This window comes from Aulostomus chinensis, chromosome 12, assembly GCF_037954235.1.
Source record: "Aulostomus chinensis isolate RoL2024-O1b breed Wild chromosome 12, RoL_Achi_v1.0, whole genome shotgun sequence".
NCBI classification, from domain to species: Eukaryota; Metazoa; Chordata; class Actinopteri; order Syngnathiformes; family Aulostomidae; genus Aulostomus; species Aulostomus chinensis.
In genome coordinates, this window is record NC_141331.1 from 18,870,749 (window position 1) to 18,897,935 (window position 27,187).

Consider the following 27,187-nt stretch of genomic DNA (forward strand, 5'->3'; position numbering starts at 1 on the left):
CTAATATGGGAGGTTGGGGGGGGGGGGCGGTAATTTTTACTCAAGACAATTTCCCGCTATCTCCTGCATCAGCATTGTCAAAGTTGGCTATGTACATAATAAATGGGAATATCAATGCATAGTTTTTAGCCCAACATCTTGACTCTACGATAATTATATCCGTGTGGAGCCCACGCAGAATTAGCCTGAATTGCATGGTAACTACTGCTTCTGCTTTAGATAAAAAAAAAAATAACAACTCATAATTTCCCCCAAAGATTACCAAGACCTCGAGTGCACAATGTCATCAGCGTAATGAGGAGTAAACATTTATGCTAATAATCTACATTTTTTCTTCTCCATCAGCTATAAAGAGAGGGAATAAAGCGGACATTTTCAGTCATATTCTGAACTCTGCTGCAAGCACAACACATGGGACACATTTTGCAGGATTTAAGCGTTCCTAGCGTGTGTGTGCGCGCGCGCGCGCGTGTGTGTGTGAGAGAGAGACAGACAGAGAGAGCGAGAGGAGCGAGTGAGTGTGAATGTGTGAGTGTGTGCGCGCGCTGCAGGATACTACTGCTCATCTGCCTCCATGCTGATTTCCCAAAAACCGAGTGCTTGGCTTTTCCAGCTCCAAGGTGGGTCCGTTTATTTCTTGCAGTTTCAATCAGCGTATTGATGACTGAATGCACGTGGGAGGGGGCCGACTATAACCTGGAGCTTATAATTGATCAGCCGTATTTATTCTTCTCAGTAAACCGGCTGTATTCTGGTTTATAAAAATCGTAACTGATTGTGAGTTTGCCTGTATTCTCTCCTGTAGCTGGAAGGAAGTAGATAAAGCATAGGTGTTAGAAAGACACACAAACACACGCACGCGCGCGCACACACACGCTCTTTAATTTCGTCCTCATTACTCTTACATTGTGCTCATTTTGAAGCCTCCTCGCATTGACATCTCCGTGATGCAGCTACACCTGCAAGCAATTTGCCAGCCACACGCACACACACACGAGCGCGCGCGCGCGCACACACACACACACACACACACACACACACACACACCCACTGACGACATGGCAGCTCACCTATTCCGCTATTTTTCTCTTCGTCTTTTGCAACAGCAAATTTCTTTCAGAGCACTATCTCTTTTGTCAACGCCGAAAGATCCTCCGCGTGAGGAAAAAAAATGCTCATAATTACCTCAGAGATGGGAAACGGCATTAGAATAAATAAGAGCGAAATTACTGTAATTATGTCTGGTTTGATGGGCTCAGCTCGTATAATCAAGGGGAGAATACAGCGAAATAACGCTGACCCTCTTGGATGTGCAGCTGCGCCTTTCTAGGACTGGAGGGTAGCAGATTTATGTTCGCTCAGCAGCACAATTCCTACTCTTCCTTAATGGTATCGAAATATAGTCCCATTGTTCACACAGGAGTCGTTTATATGCTATGAATTTAACATGACAAAGGAGAAGGGAACAGTGACACACTTTTTGGTTTCTCTGATGGTAAGAACATTTGACATTCTTATTCTGATCGTTACTAATATTGTTGTTGTAAATTTACAGTAGGAATACATCCGCCAGGAACGTCGCTGCAAGGGTACCGCGCAAAAAAGACGTCACGTCCTTAAAAATACAAAAAAGTATATTCTCTATACTTACGGAGGTGAAGGAGAGTGCATTTATTTTTCTATTGTATTTATTTGTTTATTCCTTAAGGCACAAGTTATTAAAAGGTTGTTTACAAACTCTTTTCTATTTATTCCATCAATTAACTTCTATGTGATCTTGTCGTCTGTGTCGAGTGCAGTTACAAAAATTATCTTATCATGACACATGACAAAGCAAGCACCCAACCTAAAATGTGATGTGCGTGCGTGCGTGTGTGTGTGTGTGTAAAAATCTGGTACGAAATTAATTAATATGATTTTTCTTATGACATAATCAATTGGGAAAAAAATTGGGTGCAAAAACGTATGACACCCCCGCCCCCCCCCTCCAAAAAAAGAAGGCTTTGAACTTTCACTTTCACTGATCTCCATCTTTTTGCAGCACCTGCCTCCCTCTTGCGCAATTATTCACTTAGCACACAAACGATTGATCTTTCCCATTCAAAGAAGAGAAAAGGAGGGATTTAGAGAAGAATCATAGAAGATTATGTTTAAGAAAAGAAAGGAGATGTTGTTGAGTTAATCCAGATCTCCCGCAAGGTGACGGTTAAATCACAATGATGCTAAATGATTCATCTGCCAGCCCATTCACTCTTATTCTGATTTCATTCTTTTTTTTTTTTTTTTAATTTTCCATTTAAAGTCTTAAATGTAGCTGATTTTTTTTTGAGGTTTCAAGTTCGCTGCAGCGGTTTGACAACATCTTGTCGGTGATCAGCACCAGGAGCACCAAAGCATGTGGGCCATAAACACCGACATAAACCCAAACGACAAGCCTTTTGCAGTTCTAGAACACACACTTACACACGTGCACGCACGCACACACACACACACACGCACACACACTCCCGGGGTGTCCGCTGTTACAATAACACCACCCTGCTTTGTGTCAGCTTTCAACCTGCTTTCTCTTTTTCGTGCCGTCGCAGGCTGCAGAGGAGAGTCACACAGCTTTTCTCGACATAATTTAAATCAATATTTTACTGCTTTCGAAAATTTGCACAATATGTACATAAAACTGATAAATAAATTAAGGTGATCAATACAAAACTAAATATTTTTTTTTCTATGATGACTAAACACATCTCGACGAATACAGAAAACCCTGTTTCACAGCGTATCCAGTATACAGCACAAAACAAATCTGAAAAGTTTATGCACAAAATACAGTGACAAATGAGCTGCTTGCCCTCCGGATATATATATATTTTTTTTTCTGAAGCAGCAAATCGTCAGGCCTTTTACACTTTCACATAACATCGGGGCACGCCATTAAAGCATTTGCTTGAACACTTACAAAAGGAACACAGACTGACCTCAACAGAACAAACTAGTCTGAATAATTTAAATTAAATAACAAACAACAATTGGAGGCTTTGCACAAAAATGCTCTGAATGTGGCCCGATGGAGTTATCTGGTTCACCCATGTGGCCTCCTTGACCTTCTGTTAATGAATGATGTTTTTTTGGCCTTTTCTTACAAACATGTAGCCTACAGCTCAACAACAAAATATGATTTAAAAAAAAATAGACGTAAAAGTGATCAACAGCAGCCAAAAAAACAAAAGGATCCGTTTGTCTACGATTCTCGCAGACGTGCACAGACATCTTGCCCTTTCCAGTCTCTCAGCTCCCCCGTCTTCCTCTTCTTCTTCTTCGCTGCTTACTTCACTTGGTTTGAGGACGCCACCTTGTCAGTTGGCGGCATGCGGGAGCAGGGGTTCGGTGTTGTGCATCATGAGTGCCCGGCCGCGCCGAGCGGCTGCAGGGCCCCCTCCTCCACCGTCATGATCCACGGGCCGCGGCAGTATCGACGGCTGAGGTCTCTGTTCACATGAGCTGCGACTGTTGCATAGACTCTTGGTGTGCGCTGGGGTACCATGAGGTGTAGCTGGGGATGTAGGACCCCGTTGTCCCTACTGACGTCTTAACGGTGGCCGGCGAGCTCCAGACAGGTGCCACCGAGGGAGAACCGCTGGAAAGTCCACGGCCAGTGGCCAAAGCGTTGGTGTCAATAGTGCCACCGCCTTGCTTCATCAGTTTCTTGAACTTGGAACGCTTATTCTGAAACCAGATCTTCACCTGGAGACAAAAGGATAAGATCTGAGTTAGAACACTTGAAAGTCAAGTAAAACCTCTCCTGCTCCGGCAGAATTACGCACGGTTTACGCACGCGGAAAGTACGTGAGACAGGGAAATACAGGAGATTTAGACCTTGATTGTTACAGAAGAACGAGGTAAAATCCTTTGTAAATTCAGATAGGGTTGATAAGATCATATCTACTGATGGAACAAAGTGCCTGCTTGCTTTGGTGTCCAGACTAAGAGATGATGATAATAATAATAATAATAATAATAATAATAATAATAATAATAATAATAATAATAATAATAATAAAAAACCATAACAATCAAATGTGGTGGAATAGGGAGTAACGTCTAAAGGTGTGGACGGTCTTCACGGTGCTGCAGAGTGAAGCTATTTACTCGCCTGCGTCTGGGTGAGACCCAGCGATGCTGCCAGCTCTGCTCTCTCTGGTAACGCCAAATATTGCGTTTGCTGAAACCTCCTGTTCAGAGCTTGAAGCTGTAAACTGGAATAGATAGTCCTCGGTTTCCTGATCTTCTTCCCTTTCCCGTTGAAGCGAACCTCTCCGCCTTCCACCACCGTGTTTTTCGCTGCTTCTGGCGCTGCGAGATAGAAAAAGGGGAGAAAATGAGGAGTAGCCCACCGTGCTGCGCAGCAATGAGGACTCCAAGTTTTACAGGCTGTACTTTCGCTATAATTACCCTTAATTGCAAACATTGTTTATAGCGTTACGCAATAAATAATTACCAAGCCAACATCTGGGTCACCTTTTCCATGCAGCGAGGGTTGTATGCAGCAGAGCAACGCACAATGTCAATATTTAAGATCCAAAGATGCTGCTGGTGCAGCACAGTTACCTGCATCCTCTAGCCGAGTCTGCGTGAGCGCCGAGCTGTTTTGGTACGTCTGGACAGTGCTGAGATAGGGACTAGCGGAATGGCTGCCGACCGAGTTGACGTATGGATAAGCCAGGGATCTGGGGAAGGATGAGGCTGGACTGTAGCTCTCGTGCTGGGTATGGCCTGCAGAATGTAAACAGTGCATGGGATAGTGTCCGTGAGACATGGAGGAAGGCGACATTTGTTGACTCGGGGGTCCAAACTCCATGAAAACGGTTTTTCCTGAGGCAGGGCTATTAAGACTTTCTGGAATTGTAGTCATTGTCATCTCTTCTGGCGGCTCCCCTCGTCTCGCTTTTGTTGTTTTCCCTCTATGGCCTCAGTGAAGGATGGGTCCCAATTTAAGCCGAACGGATTTTTTCTCCTTCCATTCATAAGAAAATGTAGTTTGTGCCTGTGAAAAGTCCTAGGTATGATGCTGTGGACCAAGACAAACTCGCTCAAAGGTTTGAATCTCGGACTCATGAATATTCATCGAAGACTGTCGCTGATTGGTCCACTCTCTCCAAGAGGGAAGCCGATTGGCGACGCTGGGGCTGGGTCCGAAGAACCTGAGCGAGGCAAGGAGACCCACAAAACCTCAGGTTCCCCCAGACACACTAAGATTATTATTATTATTATTATTATTATTATTATTATTATTATTATTATTATTATTATTATTATGTCTTAAGGGCCTGATTATTGGTTTTTTTTCATTTTTGATTATCATCATTTAATCATTTGACAAAAGCAAATTGTTTTTATATTCATGTTATTCCAATTCATTAAGAGCCATAAATATCAGAAAAAATAACAGTTGTTTCCCTTGAACAAAAGATATCTGGTTCAATTCTTTTTGTTGGAACGTTATTGTACCAGAATCTACAGATGTAGTATTAATATGAAGATAATAACACGTTAAATACCGATAATATTGCGTGTAATTTCATGATATCCAGTCCTCCTTCTCCAATGAATCCCCTCCTGTAGGATATTAAATCTCATATTGTGGTTGTAAATGACATCGTGGGATCAGGCCTGTCTTATTGTCACACATCCGTTTAATAAAGTTAAATACTCTTTCCCGAGCCTCGTTAAAGCTGCTCTGTCTGCTGACCATGTTTGATTAAAGCTTCCGGCTGGAGAAAAATCTATTAGCATAACAGTGGTGTTCAATTAGTGGCTCTGTAATTAGTCATGTATTTAACACTTGCAGTGGCCTGAGGTCTCAGAGATCCACCTGGCAGCAGCAGGCAGGCTTCAGGTAGGCCTGATCGCCAAGACAGAGGAGCATAAATAATGATTACGATTGACTGTAATGTAAATCTCTCAACCGGCAAAGCATCGTTCTTTATTTTATTCCACTACCGTGCATGTAGGCCTATTTTCACATCACATTTAAATGCTTCCCGACCGATTTTGGCTGTAAACACTGGCACCTTTGATGAATCTATAAGTGAGGGTGGGTGCGGCCAGCCTCCCACAGCCTAACACGAATAATTATCCCCGGACATTTTATTTAATTGAATTGACAACAACTAAACAAGATTTTTTTTTTTTTTTTGGTCTTCAGCTACGGATTTACACCTAATAAGTGAAAGAAAACGCTGCATTTGGAGGTCAAGTTGAAATTGAAATCAGCATGACTTACTCAAGAGATCATGTGATGGAAAAGAAGATCATAAATCTGCGCCATCCGGGGTCAGGACGCCTTCGGGGGAAGGTGGTGGAAGAAGAAGTAAAAGCAAGTATCCATCAGCAGGTCTTCGTGCTCTGGTTCCGGAGTCTGTGCGGAGCTGCAGCGCAGCCCGGCTGCTCCATCCGCGCTCCCTCCATCTCCACCACCTGAATAACAAATTAAAGGCGGTTAAATTCCGTCGCTGTGATTATCAGCGCAATTACATAATTGAACTCAAAACAGGACTAGCAAGTTACAAAATGTGTGATCAACATGCCGGCACTGACATCACGACGCGTGTGCCACAGTGCTCCAGGAGGCTGCCTGAATTTAAAGATTTCTGTGGAAATATAGCGAAAACTGGTCTCTTGTCCTCCCTAAAATAGGCCAATTTGAGGCGATTTCTCTGGAATTACTTTGGGGAAAAATGCTTCAAGATTCCTTCTATCAACAACGACAATGATAATGGCAGTACAACCAATAATTATCATCTTCCAGAACAGAGGACAGATTTTTATGGGTACTTGGTGGGTGCGACTGATAACTGTCATTATTTTCCCACGATTATAGTATCTGCAAACTGAAACGCGTCTGTGAGCGAGGCCATTAACAGAACAGAGGAAGGATTTACACAAAAATGTAGAATAATACCGCCACTAATAATATCAATGATAATTGGGAGCTTTTTTTTTTTTTTTTTGGTGTCTGAAGAGGCTTTTGCGGGCAAACTAAATGTAATGAATTGTTTTGCAGAATCTTTCAACATGAATTTGATTGATGCTCTCAAGATGAGTCAGGCGTGTGATAATATGACTTTTATTTCTAATGTGCAGGCTCCCGGGAGAGCAGCGGGTCCTTCCTGCAGCCAGGCCGGCTGCGAGGCTCTAACTAGCCGCACTAAAAATAAAGCCCTCCATGCGTGGCTGGAGCCGCCGCGGAGGCAGGACTCATTAGAAGTAAGTAGCTCTGTGGCTGAGGGTGTTTTAACACCTGCTGCTCTTCACCTGAGGGTTAGTGCAGAGGTGGAGAGACAGGGAGGAGGAGGAGGGGGGGAGTCGAGGGGTAAAAGATGTCACAGACTTCATTTCAGTCCAGTGATGGACCCCCCCAACCCCCCCCCCCCCCCTTCCTCCACTGCCATGCCAACCCACATTTTAACAGCCACCAAATATTATCCCGACCGCGGTGCAGCGGAGGCCCAGCAGCTCCCTGCATGTTAGAACATTCATTACTGCCATCAGACACCTGGAGCTTTCCCCATAAACACACCACTCACACTCGTATTCTTCAGTTTCTCATACAATCTAAACTATAAATAATATTCTCTAACTACAAATGTCACTTCCAGGTTTAGTCAAGTGCATCAAACCAGTCAAATTACTCTCTTTTTTTTTAACTCAGTGCCATTTGAAGCGTCACTGAACGCAAACTAGATGCACGACAATTAAGTTGACTCAATGTCTATTTTCATGTTCAGTGTGGCGTCAGAATGTGAATTGATTTTGTTTACTGAGTTATATGTAAACAAAAAATGAGCGAATAATGTCTGAGGAACGGAATTGTTGTATTGATTGACTGACTGCATTATTGGGAGGGTTAGGATAAATAGTGTTTTTTTTCCCCATTGTTCTCATTATTTTCTAAACGAATACGTTTTCTTTTAAACTATTGAAACATACACGCTTCAATTTGGCCTCACTAGAATTCAAGCGTTAAATACATTTCTGCTGTTATGTGTGATGATGAGATGATACAACTTTATTTTAGCACATGATAACATATAATATTATCATGCATTTAGGTTTGTGTTATTTTTAACAGCAACCTCCGAATATTGATAGTACTACCTCATACAAGACATTTTTTCCTTCCCACTTGTCCTTCAAAATTATTAGATTTAATCCCATTTTGTCACTGAATATTACGTCCCAAAAGTCTAATTGCAGTTTTTGTCTGTTGTAATTCGTAATCCAATAATTTGAAGACAACGTTTCTGTTTGGACTGTAATTAACTGAGAGTAAACATCAAAACGTTTTTTATTCTTTTAATAAAAGATGGGATGTTTGTGTTTGAACTGCACATTGTGCTCTGAAAACAATAAAAAGTCGAATCCATTCATGAACAGGCTCGAGGGGAATTTAGTATGAAAACAATTAAATAATATTGAGTTTGGTCATTTTTGTCTTGCAGGAAAATAACAATCGTTTTCTTCGTCTGCAGGCGGTGATGATGGCAGCTGCATCACATCAGTGTGGGGACCATCAGCTTCTTCCTTTGAGCGTTGAGGCCTTCTGATGGCAGAAATACAGAGTTGCTGAATGTAGAATTAAATTGAAAAACTATTTGTTGTTTTTGATTTTTCTTCATCCACCTTTGCAAATCTGTGACTTATCAAAGCCAGAAGCTGATTGTTTGTTTAAATTAACGCTTGTCTGAAGCTACAATTAACGCTAGGAATGCACTGATTGTCAATTTTGGGCCGATATCGATATGTTCCGCAAATAATTTAGCCGATACAGATGAAGGTTTTTTTGTTTTTGTTTTTGTTTTTTTAATGTTGCTGTTATTTTTCTTTTTTTTTTTAATCTTTTTTTTGTGCCAGGAAAAAACAAAGCAATCATATTATAAAATATCATTTTAATTTTAAAGTCTCCTGCCCTTTTATCAAACCATCTGAATGAGGAAAAATTCAACCTTTAACACCAACAGATAAACATTTATCATCCGCGCATGCCCTCTTATTTACCAGTAGGCCGATGGTCGTCAGTCATGGGCCGATATATCAGCTCTTCTCTAATTAACACACATGTAATAAGCTGGTCAGTGCTGATCTTGAGAGACCCTTTCTGTCTTTCTCCTCCTCTTATATTCCAGGCAGAAAGCTGAGGGGTCACGTTGTGGAAAAGCCTCCAGTGAACTGGTAGAAATGCTGTCCCCATTACAGCAGCAGCAGGGGTCAGGCCATGGCAGCAAGCATCCAACCTGCCTGAAATTGGCTGCAAAATGACCAATTACCTGAGTGAAGGCTGAGGAGGGAAGACTTGGAAAAACATAGCTTTCACTTAATTCAGCCTTAACTGTAAAAGAAACTAGTGTCACTCCCAGCTTGCGCGTTGCAGCATCCGACCTGTTAAATGAAGATCTTAATCAATTAAACAGATAAAAATGTAATAAAGCGCAAAGTGAGCCGAGGATTAGAATCAATATAAAATAAGAGGAGGAATTATTTCACCAAGACTAAAACAAGGATTGATTAAACATCTTTATACATAAGGCTTATTGAATTAATTTCCCTGCTAATGGAAAACATGTAAATTTGCTAATTAAGTCATTTGCCCTTGGAGGACTGGGCTGCTTGACATTCAGCTGCCACTGTGCCTTTAGTCTAAAACTCCTTTTTAGTTTTTGTTAAGAGTTAAGTCTCCAACAAAGACAGGAAGGAGGTCAGCACTCAGCCAACACCTGAATGCGCCTCTTTTTTTTTTCTTTTTTTTTTTTGGTGCTCCCCTTGATCCCCACAGTCTGTGCCTGTCATTAGTCTTAATGATGGAAAATTGTCATGTTGATACAAGTCTTGCTCTCCCCCTCTCTTCTTTGTGTAAGTAGAAGGTGGAAGCTCCATTTGTAACAAAGTTCTTTGTGACTAAAAGCCATGGACATTGCATTTGTGCCGGGGGAGAAAAAAGGCAGTACATGCTCTTTCCATAGCTGGGATAATTATTCCTACTGTGACCTTAATGATTCGCTCTGTTCATCCTGCATCTCATCCACGCGCCAGACCCTCAGCAGAGCCCTGTGTCGGGAATATGAAAAACCCATATAATGAAACCATTTTGGCTGATGGAAAAAAGGGCTACTGAAGCCGCACTTGCTACAAAGACGACTCAATTATATGAGTAATTGTGATAATTTTCCCTCCATTCACTGCTTTCTCTGAAAGGTAAAAAACACAGATGCTGAAAGGGAAATTACTTGGACAATATATAATCGGTGAAATGGTCACAACAGAAAAAAAAAAAGATGACTGTAAGAAAGTGTAGGACTATAAATAGGCATGTTAATGCAGGGCACATAAATACACCCTCAGATGCTGGCAGACATAAACAAACAGCTCTAACCCTGTGCAAGAAAAAAAAAATGCAACAAATGACCACTGAAGAACAAGGGAAAAAAATGATAAAAGTAGAAATGCAGCTGCCACAAAATTAAACCTCCTTCCCTTTGACAAATTTCAGCTCCTGAAAATGCACCCCCATACTTGGCTATCATTTGTTGCTCTCTGACAGGAAAAGGATAATTACCTCTTTCAGAGGCAGAAGGACTGACATGCCCTTTAGACTTTGCCATGAATGCAGAAGCCTGATAGAAAGCTTGAGGAATAATTTTGCTCTTTGCCTTCCCTTTATGTTGAAGAGCATGTTTTGTTCAGAGGAACTTGGAGATGGCAGTATTGTGGAGTGCATTAAACTATGAGTGTTCATACTGTAAATATGACATGGCCATGTCTATCAGCCTCTCCGTTCTGGGGAGAAATGCTTTAAAATTTCAATTTGATCTGGATGGGAGACAGACAAGATGTGCATTCCTCTCACTGTTGGTTTTAGATTAAATGTTTCTTGTGGGAAAAAAAAAAGAAGCTGTGTGAGGCCTTAAACTCTGTGGAGGCAGGTCTTCTAGTAAGAAATGTTTGTGTGCATGAAAGCGAAGGTTTACGAGAAAATATTAAAATACTAGCTTGTTCCTTCTTCCTTTTGTTGCAGTCATTAAGTTCACAACTTTTCCCACCAGAAACCACAAACACACACCTACCACCCCCCCCCCACACACACACACACACACATACACACATCACTGCTGACCCCTCAGGCTGCAGTGCAATCTGGAAAAAATCTTTACAGACAAGCCGAGCAACATTACAGCCTTGCAGCTCAAATCACACACAAATGATGAGTCTCTGTCACACCATGTCATCAGTTTCACCCCAAACCCCCAATAACTTCCGTCCCATTGAGCAGCCTTGTGTGTTACCGGGCCGAGCCAGTCGCAGACCCCCTGGTCCTACCTGATTGTGCCTCCTGTAACACGGAGAAGCAGCTCGCTCCCAGCGCCAGCCTATACTCAGCTTCGCTTCCGTGTACAGATACCCACAAACCACCAATCTCAGCGCACCCCACTGTGCACTTCCTGACAGCCTCTGGGAATGTTTTCAAGTTGTCAAGTCCCTCCAGTAATAGTCCAGGGGCAGTGAATGCAACACAGCAATAATCATATCATCATATTAGGTTATGTAAGACGTTTAGGCTTGTTTTTCATCTGCTGCTCTCATACTGATTTCCACTATTTGGTCAGAATCCAAACTGGCATGTGCAGCAGTTGTGTGACAGCTTTATTCAGATGGATGTGGTATGGGACCATATGCAAATGATCAGGGTAGTGAAGGGGGAGGGTATCAGACCTTTTTTTTTGGGGGGGGGGGGGTTAGGGATTTTCTCATCAGGGATTTATTTTATTCTTACATAAATGTCAACAACATAATCTGACCTAACAGTAATCACACTTCATTTGGGAGCTGCAACTTCCTTTTTCTCTTCTAAGGTGCAATTGTGGAAAAGTTATTTACGTGAAGATATTAAGGTTTAAATATGATTGCAGCTTCTGCAGTATTTTTGCAGCTTTATTCAGTGATAGTGAGACTGCTGATGATAATGCATTTTTTAAAAATAGTGAAATATGTTGTGTTGCATGCTACTTTGTTTCGGGTTTTTTTTTTTTTTTGAACTTGAACGTATGTATCTATGTGGTATCGTTCTCCCATTTCCTGTCTTTCTACGTCAACCTAACTAACTTCACATGACTGCATTTGCGAAATAAAAATGATAATTAAATATCTTGAACCTTGACAGAGACTGATGTTTTTTTTTGTTGTTTTTTTTTTCAAATCAAGCAAAAATATAATTAAAAGGAAAATTTGTTGTTGTTTTTTTCTTCCCTCTGCATAGTATATTTGGGGACAGCCCCTAAAATGGACTAAAATAGCATTTGGCTGTCCTCCTGTTAAATATTGTCTTTTTTCATGTGTTGTGTTGTAATTTTCCCTGAACGCTCCAGCTGAGGGTTCAAGAACTGAGGTGTTTGAATGCTCCCTGTGGCACATTTGTGATGTTTGGCTGTAGAATGAATCATTTCGATATAAAACTCTGCTACATTTGGCCCGGTTCAGTCTTTAAAATCTCAGATTAACACCGAAATTCGTAGTTCAGTCGAGGCCATTTCCCCAAATTCTCCTTTTTTTTCAAATAATAATTTACTTCCCCCTCCAAAACTCCTGATTACTCATGATTCAAATAATCATTGAGGTCATAAAGTGGCACAGACGCTGACCTGGAGACAAAGGTGGTCTGATTTTGCCTGCTATAAACCAATCTGACCTACAGCTGTACCTCGCTGATATTACCAGCCGGGGACAGATAGACGCTGCTTTCAATTACACTGCAGCGCCGCAGCCTGAAGCTCAGCCATCTATGGAGAAAGCTAAGACAAGGCTGTCAGAGATTTTAGTAAATGTAGGGAACACTGCATGGGAAAAGTGTTGCTGTCTCAATAGAGTGACACAGACAGACCAAGGCTGTCAATGGAGCCCCTAATGACAGAGTAAGATAATGACAGACCCCAGTTAGAATCAGCAGGAAGAGGAAGATCAATCTGCTGCCAGAGAGGGAGGGATGGAAGGAGGGGGACAAAACTATGGGCTCTTTCTTTTCTATTTTCTCAGTTTTATCTCATCTCAGACATACATCTTGCTCCTGCAGCTGGCTCACATCGTGGCGGGGCAGCTCTGCATTAAGCACACAGTGGATCAATAGCCATTACAACTCCCTCACAGCCTGACACATCGCAGCGCCACAGTTGACATTTCACTCAGGACGCATTGATCCCCAGCGCACAATATTCCAGCCTCCAGTTAGTAGTCGAACCTGGGGTCTAGCTGGAATTGAAAAGCGAGGGAGGGGGGTGTAAAACGCCGAAGGGGTGGCTAACCAGCTGCCTGTGCTGCAAGTAAACAGCACACCCCTTGATGCATTCCTCATTTTCAGTCTACTGGTTTTCCTGCCACTACTAGCAATCTGAGAAGCTGTATAAGAGGATCAAAGCTTGACTTATTTGAATAATTTATACATATTGTTTTTGTGTGTGTGTGTGTGTGTGCGTGCGTGCACGTGAGCACGCATGCACACGTGCACGCATGTCAGAAATAGCCACACTGTTGTCACTGTTGATTATGTTTACAACTGTTTTTGGTTGGAAAGAAGACTCAAGGGAAGTGGGGTCTAAAATAAATATTTAGTGGAATTAAAAAGTGGGAATTTCCAAGAAACATTTCTCAGATTAAACACAACAAAATACCAGACTACACCAAATTAGCCCTCTAAGAGGAAGATGCTATCTCTGTGGTTAGACTGACTTCGCAGCAATCGTCAAAGACAACTTAAGAGTAAAACAGTAGCTTTAAAATATTCGGACTCTTCTTGTGTGGGAAAGCAAAGTTATAGTTGCCCTGTAAAAACCTTCCCAGCTATGATTTTGTTTTGTTTTTCATCAAAAACATCACATCAGTCACACACTGGAAAACATTCAGGACTCATCTGGCTGCACACACAGATTGTGTGTGTGTGCGTGTGTGTGTGTGTGTGTGTGTGTGTGTGTGTGTGTGTGTGTGTGCATGTGTGTCTGTGTGTCTGTCTGTCCCAAAGCATTTTAGTTAAGTGATAAATAAAGAATCAAATCAAAACAGCGCTGCCAGTGAACCTTGTTCCTCGGTTTGATTTCTAAATCACGCTTCATAATTGAAAGAGAGGGGGATTCCCACATTAAACGACTACGAGAAATGGAAAAAGCTGTCCGATGCACTGTGACCACATTGTTCTTGCTAAAGACTGACAGGAGGGAAAAATTCCGTGAAGGAAAGAAAAAACAGTTTCCGAGGGTTGTGAACATTTTTAGCTGAACAGTTTTCATATTTTAATAAACGCTGCAGGTTGTTGTGGCGCTTGTGATCTTCGGGGGTCCCGCACCTGCTCAGACAACATTCATCTATATTCAAAACACTGACTGAATATATTGAAATCCTTTCACATGTGGCACCTCCACACATGTGAAACGACATAACTAAGTTAAATTACTGGGATTAATGTCATGGATATTCATAATGACAGTTTACAAACCATGTGAAGGAAGGTGTGCATCAGATTACAGTTCTAATCCCATAATTGAATTCTTGTGGCGGGCAGAAATTTGACTTAATCAATTGTTACCACCTGGATCTAACACAAGACTCCACACAGAGAGTTAGAATGTATAAAGGGATTTAATAATCATTAAACCACGCACACACCTTTAAAGTGTCTGGACCCGGTGACAGGAAAGACCTGGTCCTGACCTCTGAATCGGATCCCCATCTTTAATTTCGGATACAATAGCTGTCGTCACTTAGTCTAGGGTCATTACTGGAAGAAGGAGAGAAAAAAAGAAAGTGTACATGAAGATGAGAGCAGGTCTGCAGTCACAATGCTCCCATTTAACATGGTTGGAGGGAGAGCAACGTCTTGCCCTCTCTGTCTGATTGTGTGTCAGAGAGACACTGGAGCCCTGCAGGCCGACAGAAGACTCTTCCCATCAACACTCATATAATGCTGCTTTGGCACGGACTGCTGGCATGTGTCCAAGTGGCTTATAGATGTCTGAGGAGGACAGAACAGATATTCACCTAAAGATATGTGAAACATGTCCAAATGAAGAGAAATTTCTATCATTTACATTTCAATTTTGGTTTCAATCCGAGTGAAAATGTTCGAACTCTAGTCACACTTTCTCAAACACACGTATTTCACTTGTTCCTCGATTAAGATGTTTTTCTCCCTCGTAGCCTCACAGAGTAGAATGGATGTTATTCGCAGCTTCGTCTTTTATGACGACATCTGTGTGAATTATTCAGCGTTACTTTTGTCAAATAACAATGAAATGTCCTAATGCAGAAATAGTAATTCAAACTCAAGCAGCAGCAGCTTCAATCCTCGAAGAATTCATTAAGGTAACAATGGGCTTCATTCATGAAAGGCATAATTTTTTTTACATACTCAATCTAGTCTCACAGAAAAGAAGTAAAGCCTGATGGTTATTTGCAATTTTGTGTTCTTTTCTCGTCTATAGGGGTAGAGACAGAAGAGACAACACCAACCCACCGAAATGTAAATCATTATCTCTTGTGTGTGTGTGTGTTTTTTTTTTAAGTTCCATCTTTTGCATAATTTTTCTTAAATCCTCGAGCCCGGCGTTGCCAGATTCGTCTTTTTTCCACCAATCTGAGCTTCTTTTGATCCCAAAATAGCATGAACAAGGAATATAATTTACATACATTTGGGCTCTGATTCAAATATTGTACTTATTATTGATTATAAACATTTTTGGGGAGGGTTTTATGATGGTTGGGGTTAAAAATTCAACCCATACATAAAACTAGATCCACTACCGGACATCTTTTGTGTACTTCTTGCAATATTAAAAGCCAGTTACAAGATCAACAGATTTCATGAGCAAGTAGTTACAAATAGCCAGCATGCTTTGCCTTAAAGTGTGCAACATTTCAATGGTCAGGCCCAATCTTTCAAACTTGATCTCTCCATTGTTGTGTTGTGAAGGGAGCGGTGATGCCTTGATAAACAGTAGCTACTTAGATAATGCATGTGTGTGTTTTATATTCAGAGCTTAAGTCCTGATTTTCACGGAGAGAATGACTGCTGAGGGTCACCATTTGGATGCTGAAGGCAACGATCTGTCCTGGATTTGCTCAGAGGAAACACCTGCAGAGTGCAACACATGCTGCTCTGAGAGGAAACCTCCGCTCTGTATTTTGCACTGATGAACTATTCCAAATAACCCTCTTCTGAACATTTGTAGCTCTGGATATTGTTTACATGAGGGAACCCCCGATAGGAAGACATGTTGTGAGCAGCGGTGGCGGTGGCGGCAGCATCAGTGGTGGTGCTCTCAGCCTGGGAGGTGCGTTGCTGTGAAGCAGCACGGCTCTCCAGGCCCTGTGAGAAAGTTTTCTCCCTCCATGCAGCCTGGTTAAATTAGCCCCAGAGCCAAAGTGTGGACAGCAGCTGGAGTGCAAGAGTCAGCTCTGGCGGTGGTGATAATCAGCAGGGAGGATGTGGAGAAAGAAACCCTCAGGGAAGGGGGGGGGGGCAGGGAGGGAGAGGAGGGGAGCGGGTTGGCTGTGATCTTACAGGCCCAATCAAGTGGACCCGAGGCCTCATGCAGTGTAACAGCACACCATCGCGCTGCAGCACTCAACATCCTGGACACAGAGCAGGTCTCCTCCCTAACAGGCTGCTTAACCCTTTCCGAGTGTGTGTGCGTGGCTTCCCCGGTCCTCATTCTCTCATCACCACACTAATCAGCCTCAGAGACAGCAGCTGCAGGGAGCCCCACTTCTAACCTGGACTGGAGAGGCTGTTATCCTGAGTGAGAGGAGTGCAAATGCAGAGCTTAGTGTTCTCAACAGGGACCGCAGAGCATCCACATGTCTGCCACAAGCAGCGACCTCTATTGTGTCACAGCTCAGAGAAACAGCATCAGAGGAGGATGGCATCCTCCTCTGATGCTGTTTCCTAATAATACCGCACGTACGACATGAAAACACAGAAAAACACATAAAAAGTGCAGACACGTGATCAGATCTGTCACAAGTCAACAGAAATACTTTCAGAAAAACAAAGCACATTCAAAGCATTTCAAAACATATAAAACTAGAGACACTTGACAAGAGCAGAGCATCCGACAGGCTAAGTTAACAGCTCAGTCCCTCTTTTCATTTATCGTGCATATTAAAGTTCTGATCAAATAGATTGAAAGCTACCACTGTAACATTACCATAATTAGTTCTGTGCCATGCCACATATTTCCAAGCGACAGCAAAAATGTCAGAATCAACAATACGTTACATTTTTAAAATTCAATTTTAATAATATATGATCAGTCCATGTTTCAAATTGTCACCTTCTTCAAATAATTGCCAAAGACACTGTTTGAAAAAATAAAAAATTGGGGCCTAAAATAACCCCCTTACGATGTTTCGTCTCCAGTTTTTTTGTGTTTTCTGAAAACCCTTTTTTTTTAAATGACGCAAGCGATTATTTTAAGAAGACGACAAAATGGAAACAAACATAGGATTTTTTTTCGACATTTCTACAACTTTCAAACGTCATTTTCCACATCTCTCATCTTTCCTGACTTCAGATGTTTTATATGCAAACTCAGTCTTTGCGCTTCAGCCACACTACAAACACCTGTCAAACTTCATTTTTAGAATATTTTATCCAGCATTTTCATCTAATACCCATCATATATTATTACTATATATATTATTATACCCACTACATTAACTATTCTGCTGGTTCATCTGATGCCAATTTGACAGAGTTTTTAGCAGAACATCAATGTTAATAGCCCATCGCGCCTGAGCACCATCATCAAACCGTCAAAGAAATAATTCAGCTAACAGGACTTAATACTGAAATTCAATGATAGTGACAATATGATGACAAATACAGAACACGGAGAGGGGAAAAGAACTTTTAGTTATTCTCTTACCTCTGCGGGACTCAAATGGTGCCAATTCCTGTTGATCAATGCACTTAACAGGATTGAAATGTATTGGGGTAACATATCCACGGTCAAATGTAGAGTGAGGACAGGGCTACATTTGAATTTTTTCAGTCTTCAATGCAATTCATATTACATTAAGTGTCTCGCAATTGTAGTTACGACAATGTGCGTGACACTTGTCCAGATTGCAGATTATTTCGTGCCTATTTCTTGCTGCACTTTGCTGCAATATAATCCAGTATATTACAGCAGCCCATTTAGAAGGCGGCTAATAATCAGCTATCAATGAATCAATTTGACAGATGTTAATTGAATATATTGGATATTTATGGAGCTTCTGAGCTGTTGTCAAAGGTCTTGATTGTGGAACAGCATTTTCATATAACTGACAGAGGGAGGTAATTACTTTTACAACCAATCTACTTCATTTACTGTTTTGTATTTGAATTTTCAGTAAGGCATGTTTTTCTTATTTGTTGATTTTGTCTCGTGAGTGTGCAAAGGGAGTAAAAAGGTTCTTTTCAACTCTAGTAGAAGGTGGCACTGAGTCAAAAGTACCTTAAGTAACTACGTGCTTGCTGTCTTTCCATTTGTTGCACAGCTTGAGTGTCCACAGGTTGACAGTAAATCAGTGGGAGTTTAAATAAAGCTCTGATGAATGTTCAAGGAAAAGAATACGACAGTGTTCCTACTGAAGGGTCTTACAGTGCTGCTGGATGTGACACATCCTCACTAAAACAGACTGCGGGCCGAGCCAGCTCACAGGGTGCTTCATCAGAGCGCTCCAGACGCACGGCCATGATGGAGGGTGCGGAGGAACGTCCAGACAGGTGGGGTCAGAGCCAGGTTTAATTGCACAGCAGCCGATCCTTCGCAAGCTCCTGCTCTGGTCACTGATGAAACACACCAAAGCCTCAGAGTCCTGTCTCCAGGTCCACCACGCAAAGTTAAAATCACAAAGCAGATTTAAACATGACTTTCAGTGGAGCTGAAAGTGTAAAGGCAGAAAACACTCGGCTTACTCACAGTCTCTTCATAATGTCTCGTCCAAGAAGCATTTCAACCAAAGAATTGAGTGTTACTGGCAGCGCCGATACCATCTCAGCATGACATGACATGAAACAACAATTTTATGATGTCTGTCAAACATAAAGGGGGGGAAAAAAAATCAATGTAACTTGACAGCATTACATAAAGAGCCTTTGTGTCTTGATATGTCTTCGCTGCCTGTGTACTTTTGTGGAGTTGTTCTCAGGGCTCAGGGTGAGCAGAGCTGGTGAGAACAATGTGGGAAACCGAAGAGGAGACTACACATATTGTCTTTTCTTTTCTGCAGCTTTACAGACCATTTCATACAGTAACATCATCCATCACAGGCAGACAGGACGGACAATTCCATCTTCGTAAATCCCCCCCTTTTTCTGAGATGAAATGTTGAAAATCAGCAGTGTAATGGGTTCACAAATATTTAAAATACAGAACTAACGTGCAGAATTAATGGTTATTTTCTCTGTGAGATTATTGGTATTATTATTATTGGCCACTTTTGAGTATTTATTTGTCTACTTGTCATTGGGCCTCATAAAATGTTCTTGAACCCAAATTTGTTCTTTCAAGTTACAGGACTGTTTCTCGGCTCGGAATTTAGTCTTAAAAACGGTTGCTTCTGACATCTAAGACTGTCAGTTTATATGTTTTCAGTTCTGATCCGATTCTAGAAAATAGCTACTGATACTGATTCCAATACCAAAACCCTTTTTCTTTATCATCATTGTTTTTGTTGTTGGATTTATTTGAACTGCGTGTATTTGTCTCATTTTATATATTGTTTGGCGGGTTCACAGTCCAGTGCAAGGTATGCGATAGAATCTAGATCGGGATGTGGCTCTGTGAACAACGTCAGTATTGACTGTTATTTGTGATCTGATAATGGAGTGGTGCAGGAAGGAATCCTGAAAGCTGAATGCTTACATTAGCATTGCTGAACCTTCAGTTTACTTGTCTGAGTCAATGGATTTTTTTGGTTAAATGACTGAAATAAGCTCAGTGGTTTAAAAATAAAAGATGTCTTAAAATCAGTGGTTGCTAACACTCGGCTAAAAGAGACTACAGAGATTTTCACAGACGTGAAACGTGAAGCGACTGCAGTTGTAGTGACGCTGAAGTCTTGCCTCGAGAATGTAGTTTGCTGATAGCGCAAACTTACCTTTAGCACAAGTAATAACGCTTCAAAAAGTGTCGCTCATCAGTGAAGATTATCTTACCAAAAAAAAAAACCCCGTGAGTCTCCAAACCTTTCTCACACAACTTGTTTTGTGCAATAATCAAAAATACAATGTAAAAACCTCTTAGGCTTTTGGCCAAAGGAACCAATGGTAATGATAATGTTCAGATTGGCCTACAAGAATGCTTTATCCCTGCAGCACTTATAGGTTACCCATGGTAACAACACAGTCTTTGTTGGGTTTCTTACATGCTGTCCCTCTGTCTAAATAAGTCCTGTAGTTTATAAGAGCAAGTTTGTGCAGAGGACATGAAGGAATGAGACCCATTATCTTAACTGTTGCCAAATTTGTAATCGATCAGTCATTATTTAAGTGCACAATGGCATCCAGAGCATCAGTCTATGTGTGCAGTACCATGGGAACGTGGCAAAAAAGGTTTTTGGTGAAACAAATATGCCACTTACTGGGGAAGTGTCCTTATTATCTTATTATCTGATGTTTTCCAGCAGAAGTGACAAAGCTAACTGACGGCCCAGGTGCAGCTGATCACAGTGCATCTGTGCGGGCATGTTCCACCCTCCGGAGCTGAATGCAGAAGTCTCCCACTCCCTCCCTCTCTTGTCTAGAAGAGGATCAGCAGCAGCAGCAGCAGCTCCAAGCTGCCCAGGCTGGGAGGTGAACAAGTGGGGCTTTGAGGAGCCCTCTGCCAGTCAGACGGAGGGCTCCAGGCCTCCAGCCCTCAGGGGTTAACCTCTCAGACTGCCAAGCAAAATACTGCAAGAGGCTCGCAATTATAGAGACAGTCAAAGGCCACACGCAATTTCCAGAGCTATTTACACAGCTAGAAGGCCCCCTCCAGAACTGCCAAGAATAGGTAGAATTAAGATGGCAGAGAGAACTAAGGTGGGCTTTTAAATACAGTGATGGCTGTAAATCAGTGACAAAGCAACAACCTCGCTGAAAAATATACAGTAAGTCTGCATAAATAGACAAAACCTCACATTCTCAAATACATTCCTAAATTCAGAGAGCATTAACTCATGAATGGAAGCACCTGTTGCAGTAGAACCACACTGAAATAAACTCAACTTTGGGAAGATAATATTCAGGGAGGCGTGTCTTTCTGCAGATGAAACTGTCTACCAATAAAAGCAATTATATCTACATATGTTGTGGTAGAATAAATTATCAGTGTAAATAAATTGAGAGAGTAAATGGATAGAATCACATTCTAACTAGAGGTGAGGATCCTGCAGAAAATGTGATGCAAGCAGCTGCGATTAACTAGTCGTTAACGGAGCTTTGGGTGAGATTAAACTGCACTCAGAGGCTGTTTAATTAAAATATATTTGTTCGGTCACGATGAGGACAACGCAAACTGACAGAAGACATATTTTCATGTATTATTTGTCCATGAAGGTTGCAAATTGAGGGACTGAGGGAAAGTCATCAGACCTTTTTTTTTTTCCTTGTTTCACTGTTATGCAAATCAAAGAGCCAAAAAAGTCTCAAATTCTCCCCCATGAAAAGTATATATTTCAAGAAGTGTAAATGGTAGACATTCAGCTGCATACATAATTTAACCACTGCATTCTGATGACTTCCCACTTTTGAGGATAATTTTCATGGTCATACATTCTCTAAAAAGTCCGTTTTCCATTTACAAAAAGTTTGAGACAACCAATATTCAAAGATATTATTTCTCATTCATTCTCAACAAACCGCATAAATACAAATATGCAAGTATTAGTGGAGCAAATTTACATGACTTGTACAAAATTTAAAGGCTTATTCTTTTTAAGCCCACAATTTTATTTTACCAAACTTTCCCAAGTATTTTAAGATTGCAGGAACCCTGGAAATTTGAAAAGTTTAATATTTGAATGGTTTCTGCAGTTAAAAGTATGAAGGATTCATTTCTAATGTTTGTTTTTATTGCTTTTTATTGGAGATCTCCTGTTATGATGCCATTATAGATTTGACTGAGCCTCCAGGAACAGACCTCAGACCTGGTGTGCAGCAGTAAGTGTGATGAGGTTGTCAAGTGAGTCTGTTTAAAACAACAGTTGTACCTCCTGGCAGGCCGGTGCAGCGGTGCTCTCAGGGGACTGTGGGGGTTTGCAAGGGGCCTCTAACCTGCACAGCTGTTCTCCAGGTCTAGAGCCTCACCAGAGCCCAGCATTTCCTTCTGCTTTGGGTAGAGTCCGCCTGGGGGTGGGGGGGGGGGGGGGGGGGGGTTCGGACGGTGCACTAATAATAACAACATCCAACATGCAGGCCTGGGGTCAGACACAACCGTGACCCTCCCCATCACAGCACCAGACCCTGGACAGGAGCCAGGACACAGAGACCTGCTGCAGCCTGGGAGAGCGTGGGTGGGGGTGGAGGGGTGGGGGTCTGTGTGTGGCTGGGGCTTTCAGGTTTCCTTTCACTTCTTCCTCATTGTCCCACCACCACCACCACCACACTTTGGGAGGCTGGGGGAGACTTTGAAGGAGGGTGGGACAGTTCCTTTGATACCGATTACATCTGGAAGCTTGTAGGTGGCTTGATGACTCAGATCTGAAACATGGAGGTTTAATGATAAATGATAAAACTGACATGAACTATGTGCCAATGGTGAAACTGCTCGCCAGGGGAAATAGCAACAAGACTCATGTAGTTTTCCTCTCAGCACCTGCATATTGCCGCGGTTCCCTCACACAGCCAGCAGGAATGAAAGTGTCTCAGATGACGGAGTCAAGAGGCAGAGTGATAGCTCCTTATACTCCTACCGGCAACTTCAGGGCGAATCTGAATTTGAATTTGATTCAAAATAAAGTGCCGGAGGAATGACGTGTTTTGGTCGGCTAATCCAAAAGTTAGGATCGCCCATGGGTTCCCTCAACCAGAAGCAAATGGGATTTTTTACAATGGATTCTTGGGATTTGGGGATTTTTGTTTAAAATAAGCGCTATGTTGAACATGTTTATGGGACTTGAAAATTTGTATGCAATCCCTTGAAGGAAAAGCTAGCGTTGTGGTATAAAGGAACAACACCAAAGACACAGGACTTCACTGTCATCACAACTACCTTCATAATTTTTCTTGTTTTTGATGTAATGACATTTAATGCCTCTGTAGTTTTGTTTAGCCCCTTGACAGCAACCAACTATTTTTTTACAAAGCAAAACAAAAAAAATAATAGTTTGGTGCCAATGTGAAGGAGAGTCGATGAGAATAAGCGAGTTGGTTCAAGTGAATTCAAGAGCTGGTCATTCATTGCACTGCCGAGAATAAATGCGAAACTAGAAAGGTGAGAGTTCATATCAAAGTGTTTGGCACATGGCTGCATAAAGAAGACATGGATTCTCCCGGACTATCAGAGGTTCTAAAGTGGGCATTTTTGAGCAGATCTGCTGTTGTCAGCCATTAGCTTCAAGCTAAATATACACCGCTGGCTCTTTCTGCATTCTGGAATCATAAAGAAGTGACGCAAGAGGGAAAGAAAATCTTTGATCGATTTTCGAGAACTTGAAAGACAAAAAAACCTTTTTGGGTAAAGCATCGCTGTACGCTTGATGAACCTTATCTCAGGTATTTCACCGACAGTTTATTCAAATTACAAGCTGACTCTGAAATGATGGACGTTCATCAATGCAATGAGTGATTCCCAGTCCGGCATCAAACACGCGCTTTTCCTTGTATAAAACTGCAATAACAAATTTGTGCTCTGACTAACAATCACGTGTTTGTTATGTTCAAACCCAGAGCTCCGCCCACGTCAGGTCCTACAGGTCAGCCAGTGCTGCACTTACGGGTTTCTCACACACTCTTTACAAGGGGGAATACTTGGCCCTAATTAGCACCGAGCATCTGGCAAATGTCACTGTGTGTCTGTGCGCAACATTCCTATTTACTTAGTAAGCTCGGGTTCAACTGGAATAAACACTGAGAGCTTCACACTGCCGTCCCGCATGTGTTTTGTTATCATATTGTGAGTGACACATGTGTAATGTAATAGCACACATTTCACTATCCCCTTTATGTTTACTGAGCATTTCTCATTCCATTGTAGGTCACATATGCATTACTGTAAAAACACTCTTCATATGGATTTGTTTAACTCCTGGATTGCCTTCGCTACCGATTTAGATTTGGTCGTCAGTGGAATTGAGAACAAAATCGCCTCTCCTTGAGGTCTTGATACCATTGTTGTCTATATCGATTACTTCAGCGGGGCAGTATAAAAAGTATAATGTTCCCTGTCTGTTTGCCCTGCAGCCACATGATATTTTTATCACTTTAATTCGTGGAAACTAAGAGCATTGCACAAGAAGGGAATCAGAGCTAAAATTGGAGCTGACTGGACTAATTTCACTCCTATAAAGAAGCAACCTGTCTTCACATGTTTAGTTTAGTCCTACAAAGCCGCCCTTCCCTTTCCCTCGAGTTTTCACTGAATATAACCGCTGATCTTTGATACGCTCCTTGTACACATGGAGCGAAACCATAACAGCAGAGCTCAGTCCAGGCGGCTTGATCTCAGCCACGATCTCCAACCTGACAAGATTACACCAAGGCTTCCTGTCTCCTCAGCCTGATACCATCAGACTGGCTTCTCGCTCCCCTCCCATACGGCTGGATCGCAGCCGCAGAGAGCACCAATTACAGTCTAATGGGACAGTTTTAATTAGAAAACTACATCTAGCAAAGACATGTTCATGCAACTCACCAGCATGGCTCATTTAAGAGATTAATACTTAGGCAAGCCCTGCAGTACAAGGAAAGTCAGTCTTTACAAATAACCAGCCAATCAAGGAGGCCATTAATGTTCCGATCAAAACACGAAGCCCGCTGTTGGCACTGCTCTCCGTTTCACAGAAATAACTTCGCAGTTCCTGTGCAGGGCTCTACGCTGTCACATGGAGGTTTCTCACTACACCACCTCATTTTTTTTCACTTAAACACATTATAAATGTGCTGAGTGTTAATAAGCAGCACTGTGAATGTCATATAATTTAAAAAGGAAAATGAGCCACAGAAATTCTATACATTGATGACTATAAAATAGAATGATTGGCTCAAAAAAGAATGGGGGTCCTCTGCTTTTGTGCAAATCAATTAAAACACCAGAAAGCAGAGAGCAGGATCGACTCATTCAAAGATGCACCACGTTGCTATTTTTTTGCTGATAGACGCCGATATTTTACAGCTGATTTGGTTGAGGTGATATTTACCAATTTCGATATTATGCGTATAGATATAGACTGATATTCCCTTTCTTACATACTGAACGACACATGTAAACATAGTGAATTTGATAAATAAACTTTTGTGTTTTGTTTTGTTAACTTCCAAAAGTTTTGGAACCCCCCCCCCCCCCCCCAAAAATCAAATATTAACCACAAGAAGAGATTTGTGCAAAACTGAGCCAATTTTGCTCATCAGTCTGATGCCGATACATGAAATGGAATAAAATATCTACGTGCCCCCAGGTAGGACAGCGGGGCCTCCCGACATGGGGGCCACTGGTTTGGGTTCCTGTGTCGCTGCTGGTTGGGTTCATACAAACTGCAGGAGGGAAGCCAGATGAGGATCGTGTCCTGGTTGCTGCACTAGCGCCTCCTCTGGTTGGGGGTGAGGGGAACTGGGAACAATAGCAAGATCTGCTAAATCCTCACAAACAGGTGAAAATCTCATCAAATCTACACATGACAGAGGGGGAGGGGCAACGACGAGAATAGTATCTGCTGATACAGATGATATCACTGTGCATCCTTGAGTTTGACGTGTCTCAATACACGCATCATCAAATATCTCTCATCAGCCTGTTTCAACAAACAGCAACAACAGGTCTCATCACGCAGCTGTTCTCCATCGCTCAATCACTGGAACCCAAATTAATGCTCGATGCTCTATGTATCTTTTCTCATGTCATGTGAACAGAAAGCCAGCGTGAGTTTGAGATGCACCATGAACCCAAATCATTGGGCTGAGAGATGTAATCATAAAGCTCTGGTCATACACAGATGGAAATCAATTAGCATGGATGTTGTTCAAAACAGACACACCCAGGACTTTTTCATTTCACGCACATCTGTCATTTGTTCCGAATCCTAATGAGCACTCATGTCTGTTCATAGCAGGTGTTTAAAGATTTGGTGAGACTCACAGGGATTTACCAAACAAACACGCTTCAGATATGACCTGCTGGAGTCCCCAGCTCACTGGACTCTGGAGAACTCTACAAGGAAACTCTCAACACAACCGCTTTCATCACATCCTTCACAAATTACCCTATCGGCGGCGTGATCTGAACGCAGTCCGAGAACCACCATCTCTGCTTTCTGACACACAATTAAAAGATGTCAAACTTGGTTTCTTTAACACTGTTTTGGTTGTGCTTGTCAGCGCATCAAGCATTATCTTAAAGAGGAGTCATTTAGGAGAGAAAAGGGAGCAGCCAGGTTCGCTGACAGTAAAGAGAGGGCTCGCTTGCCTCGAGGTATGTGGGTAGCTAAGGAAGACAAAAGAAACGGGAACATGATAAGAAAAGTATTGTAGGAGGGAGTCTCCAGCTTTCCTGGCCTGCTGTCTCCTGGGAACCTGGCGGCTAAGACGCTGCAGCTCCTCCACATAGGTATCATGTTCAGCAGGTTCTTCAGTGCAGCTGGGCTCCCATCCAAACCTCCGCGCAGAGATGTGGAGGCGCCATGGGGGGACAGTAGCAAAAATGCCGACGGATGAAACCAAATCTCCAAGTTAAGCTTGATACTGCTGGTGTCACTGCTCCCGATAATGGAATTAAGCCTTCTTTGGCCTGTTTGATGTCCGTTCTGTGTAATTATTTGTATGATTAAACAAACACGATGGAGAAAGACGTTGAAATATGACAAGAAACGGGCGAGTGAATCACCAGAGTCCCAGACATAAATTACCCTCCCACATCTCCACTCTGACACAACGTGACAGTCTGTGTCCCCCGAGCTAAAGTGCAATGAAGGA

At 42.1% G+C, this 27,187-nt stretch overlaps 1 protein-coding gene and 1 long non-coding RNA gene across 2 annotated transcripts; one reads left to right on the forward strand and one right to left on the reverse strand.

The window, feature by feature from the left end:
• Positions 1–1,961: 1,961 nt before the first annotated feature.
• On the reverse strand, positions 1,962–5,225 carry dlx1a (distal-less homeobox 1a). The gene is made up of 3 exons (XM_086220666.1): positions 4,606–5,225; positions 4,151–4,350; positions 1,962–3,741 (listed from the first exon to the last, which is right to left on the reverse strand). Exons 1-3 carry the CDS (start codon positions 4,913–4,915, stop codon positions 3,490–3,492), a joined length of 762 nt encoding a protein of 253 aa, XP_086076792.1. The 5' UTR covers positions 4,916–5,225; the 3' UTR covers positions 1,962–3,489.
• LOC147252380 (uncharacterized) lies at positions 4,352–11,733 on the forward strand. The gene is made up of 3 exons (XR_015118752.1): positions 4,352–5,231; positions 7,141–7,263; positions 8,529–11,733. It is a non-coding gene; the product is annotated as an uncharacterized LOC147252380 (long non-coding RNA).
• The last annotated feature ends 15,454 nt before the right edge of the window (positions 11,734–27,187 follow it).